The sequence below is a fragment of the Sinocyclocheilus grahami genome, unplaced genomic scaffold, assembly GCF_001515645.1.
Source record: "Sinocyclocheilus grahami isolate Dianchi unplaced genomic scaffold, SAMN03320097.WGS_v1.1 scaffold17.1, whole genome shotgun sequence".
NCBI lineage: Eukaryota > Metazoa > Chordata > Actinopteri > Cypriniformes > Cyprinidae > Sinocyclocheilus > Sinocyclocheilus grahami.
In genome coordinates this window covers 5651175-5660398 of record NW_015505196.1, presented here as the reverse complement: position 1 = coordinate 5660398, position 9224 = coordinate 5651175, and the positions used below count along the sequence as shown (strand labels likewise).

General features: G+C 41.7%; 1 protein-coding gene across 1 annotated transcript; it reads left to right on the top strand.

Annotated features, from left to right (window-relative positions):
- The first annotated feature begins 1218 nt into the window (after window positions 1-1218).
- Window positions 1219-8469, top strand: LOC107551688 (spermine oxidase-like). Its single transcript, XM_016233394.1, has 6 exons — window positions 1219-1475; window positions 1579-1805; window positions 2564-2737; window positions 4852-5551; window positions 7065-7225; window positions 7956-8469. Exons 1-6 carry the CDS (start codon window positions 1268-1270, stop codon window positions 8106-8108), a joined length of 1623 nt encoding a protein of 540 aa, XP_016088880.1. The 5' UTR covers window positions 1219-1267; the 3' UTR covers window positions 8109-8469.
- Window positions 8470-9224: the final 755 nt, after the last annotated feature.

Below are 9224 nucleotides of genomic sequence, written 5' to 3'. Positions count from 1 at the left end.
CCTTTTTTAATATAGTACTTTTCAATGGATAGTCTAGTGCAACTACAGATTTTATTAATTTATTTATTTATTGTTTTGGCTCTCTACGACTATACAATTGCAGACTCTTAGCCTAGGGCTATGCTCTATTTTAAAAACAGTGGTAAGTCTCAAATTAAGGCAATTCTGATTGACCACAAGAGGACAGTGTTGACCTTGAAAATTAAGATTTTTAAAGGGGTCATATGATGCTATTTTAAAGATCATTATTTTGTGTATTTGGTGTAACAGAATATGTTGACATGCTTTATTGTTCAATACTGTACATTATTGTAGGTCCTCTATGCCCCGCCTCTCTCAAACGCTTCGTTTTCTACAAAGTCCCTCCTTCCGACAAGCGCAGTCTGTTCTGATTGGCCAACTGACCCAGTGCATTGTGATTGGCCGAACACCGCAAGCACGCGTCGGAAATGTAACGCCCCTTACCATAATCGCGAGCTTCATCTTTCAAAATAAATGTAAAGACAGTAAATAATGGCATTAGTTTTACCATCAGTTCAAGCCCGAAAGGGAAACAGAGTCGCATGACAGACACAGTGATGAAGCTGGTATGTGTTTGCAGTGCACAAGCCGCGATTAAGACAGTTGACTCCACTGTGATGTGACCCTGTCTCTCTCTCTCTCTCTCTCTCACACACACACGCGCGCACACACACACACACACACACACACGGATTAAACACACACCTGCAACTTTGTAGTAATCCTAAAGATCTTGATTAGCTTGTTCAGGTATGTTTGATTAGGGTTGGAGGAGCTAAACTCTGCAGGAAAGTGGATCTCGAGGTCCAGAGTTGAGGACCCCTGTTCTATAGTATGTTCTTGCGAGTCTGTTGCCCTGTCCAATGCGTATTCTTATTTTAAGTCTTCATCCATCTGAGGACACACATTCATGCTTCACCAGCCTTTTAGCTTTGTCTTCATTCTTGTTCAGCACTGCAGTGGTGATATAAACACTTTCAACATGAGGTTGGAGATAAGAAACCTTATTTTGATATTGGTGTTATTTAAGGTTATGGCTTGAAAAGGGACTGTGTTGCAGTCATTCCTACAAACCACATGGTGAAAGATGTAAAGTATAAAATGTTCTGTATCTTTGATGTGTTCTTTTCTTCCTTTCTGTGAATAATCTCTATTATCTGTCTTGCTGGAGGGCTTGGTGTTTACTCTAATAGCTTCTCCCCATCTCACCCTTCCCCAGATTCCCTAGAAGAAGAGTTTGGACGGCATGCAAAGTTGTGAAATATCTTCAGACAGCACTGATGATCCTCTTAGTAGTGCCTTACACAGACATCGACAACCGCGAATAGTAGTAATTGGTGCGGGCTTGGCCGGCCTTGCCGCCACCAAAACCCTTTTGGAGAACGGCTTCACCAATGTCACGGTGCTAGAAGCCTCAGGCCGTATCGGAGGCAGAGTGCAAAGCATTCAGCACGGTAAGACAACTGTCTTCTCATGATAACATCTTTTTTATTACTTCATCCTTAACCTTCAAAAAAACGTGCCTTTTCAAGGTGCCTCATCTCCCTTTTTCTACAGGTAAAACCACTTTGGAACTTGGAGCAACCTGGATCCATGGGGCAAATGGGAACCCCGTCTACCACCTGGCTGAGGACAATGGGCTGCTGGAGCACACCACAGAGGAGGAGAGGAGTGTTGGCCGCATTAGCCTCTATGCCAAGAATGGTGTGGCCCACTACCAGACCAACAACGGCAAGCGGATCCCAAAGGATCTGGTGGAGGAGTTCAGTGACCTGTACAATGAGGTGATGGAAGAAAGCTGAGTGTCTGGTTTTGTGCAAGAACCTTTTGGTGTAGCCTCTTGTGGATTATAAGGCGTGAATAAATTAATGCAGTACGGCCGTGTTTTCACTTGGTATTATAAAGTGCTTTTGGTGATCCAATCATGAATGGTCAGCCGAGATGCATTTCTGTTTCCATTTGTATTAGGCAGCTAACATGAAGAGCAGGTGAAGCTTCACTGCAGTCAGGATCCCTTACAGATAGCGTTTCCACTACAAATAGGATGTGGTCAAATGCGTTTTTGACTACCTCCATGTGTGGTTTCCTTAAAAAAACACATCTTAATGCCAGGAGGAAACAGGGCCAATGCCATTTGTATTCCCACTTGGAAATTCTGTTGTGTGGGCTCTGTTCATTAATGGACTCACTCTACCTGAAAATCTCAGCAGTTGTTTTACAGTAGCTTAATATACCCGCTCAACATTTTGTTCGTTAACTATACTTGCTCATAATTGTTAATTTGCTACTTTCTGCTGAAACTGCAAAGTATAAAATAAAGGAGTATTTATTTATTTTTTGCCAGAGAAAGCATTTTTCACTTCAAGCTCACAGCTGCCAGAGTAAAAGTCATTTGTTTTGTGGTTGTTACCTCATCCTGAGCTGCTGTTCTCAGAGTGAGCCTTTCTCCCTCTACCTCAGTAACTAACGCAATTAAACTCTTGTTTGTGGTAAGGATATACGATTTATCTTTTAACCATGTTGAACAACCTCCTTTGTGCAGGTGTATGAGCTGACTCAGGAGTTCTTCCAGAATGGAAAGCCTGTGGGAGCCGAGAGTCAAAACAGTGTTGGGATCTTCACACGAGATGTGGTGCGCAAGAAGATCATGCTAGATCCCTATGACTCAGAAAGCATCAAGAAACTCAAGTTATCTATGCTACAACAGTACCTCAAGGTGGGCAGGGCTCTAATGTTTTAGAGAGATTTTTCATAAGCAAATCATGGTTTGTTTAGCCACAGAATAGTTAAAAATAAAGATATATCTCTATAGACCTGATTTAGAAATTATAGGTGTGGCATCATGTTTGTCATCTCCGTAACAAGCCACAACCGGAAATAGCTGAGTTCCTGTCATGAGCAGATTTACTGCAACTCTATGACAACATCAAACATGTGTCCACACCTTTGTAAGACAACAGTGACGTCAAGCTCACCGCCATACATGCTTCCTTTTCCCACTGTCGCAACTGAGTTTCTCTTGCGAAAAAAAAAACTGTAGACTTCCGCCCACAGAGGTGTGGATTAAAAACATACAACTGTTTTAATCATTTGACAATTTTAAACACTTTGACCTAGACTCACAATGGGCTTGTATTTACAATTCATGGAATAATTAAATCTCTTTGTAAACATCACACAGTACTATCTGTCACTCAGGCTATTCACAGAAATGCTGATAGTAATGAAAGCTCTGGATTACTGAGGTAAAAGTAGGACAGACATTGAATGTCATCCTGTAATGCTAGAGGTTATGGGAGGAAGAGGCAGGACCAGAAAAAGCACTCAGCTGGATATATGTCTGCTAGGCTGCCTGTGTTTGTTTACTGCAGTATAGTTTGGAACTGTAACCTTAGAGTAAATGGTGTGTTTAGCAGAGTTCAAGCATTTACTGTGTGAAAACAACAGTAAATGAAGCTTTGCAAGGCTATTCATGGTCACTTTATCAGACTCAATCAGGGTTGCCAGGGTTTCACAACAAAACCCACCCAATTGCTACTCATAACTAGCCCAGTTGCGTTCCGGGGGGTAAAATCATGGGCGGCGCTAGGGAGGGGCTAGCAGGTGTTCCAGCACCCCCATAAAAAATAAAATAAAATAAAAACATTTGACTCATTACACATGCATAACGTCTCCAGTTACTTTAGTAACCTCGGTTCCCTGAGAGACGGGAACAAGACATGGCATCAGAAGCTGACGCTTTGGACTCCCTTCCTTCCTAAACCTACCTGAAATCTTATTGCACAACGCCAGTGAAGGCGAACTCCTCCATACCCTCCCATCAGGAACGAGGCTTTTGCTCCGACAAAGGAGTGCCCCTGGGGCAGCCGCCTTTCTTGAAGCCATGCCGCGCCTTCAGTGTCCTCTGCCACGGAGTTTTGGTGCAAGCTTTGATGGCTGGTTGGAAGCAGACAACGATCTACTCTGTGCTGGGGGCTGTGCCGCAGTCGAGAGACTGCGAGAGAGGTCCATGTCGAGAGACCGTTCTTGAGAGGGAACTACTGCAATGCAATGTGACGTGATTTGCAGTCACGCATTTTGTAATGTCAGCAATTTATTTAAAAAATGGATTGGTTCCTTGTGCCAAGTAGACCTGCCTCCGACTAAAGATTTTTCTAGTAAAATTGATTAGTATAATAACCTACTAAACCGTCCTTTAATATAGGCATTTAGTTATGATTATGAATGCATCGGGGAAAAAGAAGACATTTTAATTTTTTATTAATAAACTAGGGCTTTCTCAGTCAGTGTCGGCTGCAAAGATGAAGTTGCCGAATGCCAGCGCTGACTCGCCATCTCCACAGTAGGCTAATGGATGTGCCTTTAATAGAGAAATTTTCATAAGGACTACATAACTACAGAAGATTTGTTTTTTATTTGAATTGGTTTGTTTAATAGTAGGCTAGACATTTCAAGCTTTCTGTAGATTTATTTATTATGTCTGTGAGACAGTTCATTGTTGTGACGCGCTCCATTCACGGAGACTGTATGAGACGACAGAAAGCACATCCAAAAATGACAGAGTATTTTAACCCCCTCAGCACCTGCATTCAAAATTCTCTGGTAAATTTCACATTTTAGGGGCTAAATATCACGTTATTGGGCTCGCTTAAACCTGCAGACATGAAAAACAACCTGCGGCAACAGTGTTAAAGTAGCCCAATTATGGCGGACTTGGCAACACTGGACTCCGTAGACTTCAGTTTTAATGCCAAGTAGCACCTTAACAGCAAGATGCTGGTAGATTTATGCATAATTTCTTCTTTCCTTAACATCTTTTTTGTGCCTCAGGTGGAGAGCTGTGAAAGCAGTTCCCCCAGCATGGATGAAGTGTCTCTAAGTGAGTTTGGTGAGTGGACTGAGATTCCTGGCGCTCACCATGTCATTCCTGGTGGTTTCATTAAAATCGTTGAGATCCTGGCTCAGGACATCCCAAGTCGTGTCCTCTGCCTCAGTAAGCCTGTCCGCCGCATCCACTGGAACTGCAGCTCCCATGATACAGAGGAAATTGTAGACCAGGCTGACCATAACCAGGACCAACGACCCAGCCCATCTCCGGTCTGTGTGGAGTGTGAAGACGGCGAGTGTCTGCTGGCAGACCATGTGATCGTAACGGCCTCTCTTGGGGTCCTGAAGAAAGCTCACGAGACTCTCTTCTCCCCAGGACTGCCACTAGACAAGGCACAGGCCATCCAGAAACTGGGCATTAGTACTACCGACAAGATCTTTCTGGAGTTTGCAGAACCCTTCTGGAGCCCCGAGTGCAACAGCATTCAGTTTGTGTGGGAGGACGAGGCGCAACTGGACAGCCAGGCATACCCAGAAGAGCTGTGGTACCGAAAGATCTGCAGCTTTGATGTGCTGTATCCACCCGAACGCTATGGCCACATGCTGAGTGGCTGGATCTGCGGAGAAGAGGCCCTGCGCATGGAAAGGTGTGACGACGAGACTGTAGCGGAGATATGCACCGAACTACTGCGTCAGTTTACAGGTCAGCAATGCGCCAAGAGTAACACTGTATCCTGTTTAAACTGCACTATTATCAGGGTGTGACAAAACAAAAAATTACACCTCTCTTAATTCTCAGTAGTACTGCATGTCATTGAATTGGAGTTCATTTCCCACTGCCACTAAGAGTATTGAGTATTCAGAGTATTGTTTACAGTTTTTGGTGTTTGTCATTAGCAGAAAGAGCATGGTTAATGCGTCATCTGCATAATGATTTTTGCTTCTCAGTACCATTCCCTGATTCATATAATCCCCCATTTTGGGAGGGCTAAAGTTATCGCGCACTAATGTTACGTCTGCTTGTACTTACTGCTGTTGTTTCTTTTCGTGTTATCAGAAAATAATACTTCTGATTTGGCCCGTCAAAGTTTAAATCCCATCTGATAAGCGCACGTCCTTGTACGTCTCGCAATGTTTACACGTGTATTAGGTCAGTAGGCGGAGAGTAGGCGGTCTTTTGTGGCTGCTCGAACGCATTCGACCACATCAGCATCTACATCACGAAAGCAATCCGGTCGAATGGGTTTTTGACTACCTCTGGAAGTGGACGAGCTCAAAACGTTTCACACCCTGTTTACACCTGTATTTAACGTTGTCCACTTGTGATTCGATCGACCAAAACGCATCTTAATACCAAGTTTAAACAGGGCCTTAGAGAGCTGCATTTACACATCAATCAAGGTAGATCATTTCCAACTGACAGGAGATTTGTGTAGGGGTTCAGGAATCGAATGCAATCAGGTTTGTCAGCCAAACAAGGAGTTTGTTTTGTCACATATACATTTAACTGGTTATATTAATGCTGTCTGCTTGTCATGCTTTTAAATTATATTTCTCTGTGACAAGAAGGCGTATATACCTGTTAAGTCAGGGAAGCACAAGGCCCTCTGACCCGGTCAGGCTTCTAGTGTAAACGTACTGACAATAACTCTAAAGTTTCCAGGGTTGTGCAAAAGATTGTACTGTAAACAACTCTGGTTTCTCTTCCACTGTAACCCTTTCATGACAGAACACAAGTCAGATATAAGGGTCAATGCGCACATTCTCTGTAGTTGATGTCAACAGACTGGCATGCCTCTTAACTAGGTCAGTCTGTTTTAATCCAGATCCACAGCAGGTTCCCCTCCCATCTGCCCCAGTCCTATATACAGTAATTAGTGTGCTGAAATTGGATTTGGTCACACCTTGCTGCTGATAATTGAAAGGTACCCTAATTTCTGTCATTATTTGACAGTAGACTTAAGATTAACTTCCCTTGTCCAACACGTGTCCACTTAACTCACACCACCAAAACAAACATAAATCAACGTAAAAGAACAACACTTCAAATTACACTTAAAGAAAGAAGGATTTGTGTATTTGTGTATTCTCTTGATTAGCTGGGTTTCAAATTGTAGCAACAATACAATTTAAGATAAATGTAAATCTTTTTTTTTTATCAATTAGTAGCGTTTGGCAAATAGTCAATTTATTTTCATGTTTGATGTTTCTAACAGGGAACCAGAATATTCCAAAACCAAGGCGGATCCTGCGCTCCTCGTGGGGCAGTAATCCCTATATCCGGGGTTCTTACTCCTTCACTCGAGTGGGCTCCAGCGGCAGAGATGTGGAGAAGCTAGCTGAGCCCCTGCCTTATATCAAGAACACTAAGGCTCCAGTAAGTTGAAATTTTATAGCAAAATTTGCAAAATAATTGGCATTTGCGCTTAACATAATTTAGGCATCAGAATTTATGCAGTATCTTTTTGGAACAGCAAAGTATATTTGAGTATCACTGCTCTTTATAGGTGCATGTTCATGTAGTGGGCAAATAAGTGAATAGTGGGCAAATTATGATTTTTGTTTTCCATTAACTTATCTGCCAATTAAGCCAAAAACAGCAGGTGTCCTTCCACGGCATTTTACTTGTTTCCGATTATTTTAATCAAATACCTTTGAATCCTGTTTAGAACCACTTACATGGCTTTTTCACCTCGTGTCATTGTTCAAATTTCCCATGACTGCTCTAAAGTCAGACTGGAGGCTTGCTTGCACAATTTTTTTTAAATGGGTCATGTTGAGCTGTGCAGCACTGAGACTGAAATTTGAGTCAAATGAGAAGGTTGAGTTGTATAAGGGCCAGACAAATACACACACACACACACACACACACACACACACACACACATGCTCTGGGCAATTAGGGGTCTGAAAGGAACAGTCTGACCCCTCAGAGCACACTGCACAAAAAGAACAAGAGGCTTGAGACTGTTAAATCACTTTTCTATAGCAGAAAGATAGAGACTCATGCTTAAAATAGCTTACTGGGCCCCAGGGCAGTAATGTGGGAGCGCATATGTTTGGTCAAGCTAACTTTTTGTTGTTCTTTTCTTTTCTTCTATCCGAAGCCTCTACAGGTATTGTTTGCTGGGGAGGCCACCCATAGAAAATACTATTCCACTACCCATGGTGCTTTGTTGTCAGGGCAGAGGGAGGCAAATCGCTTGATCGAGCTGTACCAGTACTCCTTCCGTGCAGAAACCACAAAGCCTAACATTTAAAATAAACCGCAACAAAAACAAGAACCACGTACTAGTGACAAAAACAATTGTATTATGTGCTATCTGTATTTCAAATGATGAAATTATGTAAGGAAACCTAGTAGGGGCATTAAACTAATAACAATAAATCCTCTTTATACTGCACTTAGATTAGCGCTCTGTAGATTTTACTTGAGATGCACTGTACAAGGCTGCCATGTGGTGCTATCTCTGGTCCTTATAATTTTTTTCTTATTATTTTTAATCCATGTTAATATGTTTCTATAATTTAACAATTTTTGTAAGTGCCTTCTGTATTTAATGTTGTCTTTAAAAATTAAACAATAAAAAAATACTTGATATGAATAAAGTGTATGTTAATGTGAAGAAAAATGTGTTTTATTTCTTTCCAATTCTGTTTTTGCTTATTGTTTTTTTTTGGTAAATTCTTCTTTTACAAAAGTACATATCTTTGAAATACATTGATTTAACTAATCTACCAGGCTTCTAACTAACTTATTTAGGTAACTAACCTTTTTTAATATAGTACTTTTCAATGGATAGTCTAGTGCAACTACAGATTTTATTAATTTATTTATTTATTGTTTTGGCTCTCTACGACTATACAATTGCAGACTCTTAGCCTAGGGCTATGCTCTATTTTAAAAACAGTGGTAAGTCTCAAATTAAGGCAATTCTGATTGACCACAAGAGGACAGTGTTGACCTTGAAAATTAAGATTTTTAAAGGGGTCATATGATGCTATTTTAAAGATCATTATTTTGTGTATTTGGTGTAACAGAATATGTTGACATGCTTTATTGTTCAATACTGTACATTATTGTAGGTCCTCTATGCCCCGCCTCTCTCAAACGCTTCGTTTTCTACAAAGTCCCTCCTTCCGACAAGCGCAGTCTGTTCTGATTGGCCAACTGACCCAGTGCATTGTGATTGGCCGAACACCGCAAGCACGCGTCGGAAATGTAACGCCCCTTACCATAATCGCGAGCTTCATCTTTCAAAATAAATGTAAAGACAGTAAATAATGGCATTAGTTTTACCATCAGTTCAAGCCCGAAAGGGAAACAGAGTCGCATGACAGACACAGTGATGAAGCTGGTATGTGTTTGCAGTGCA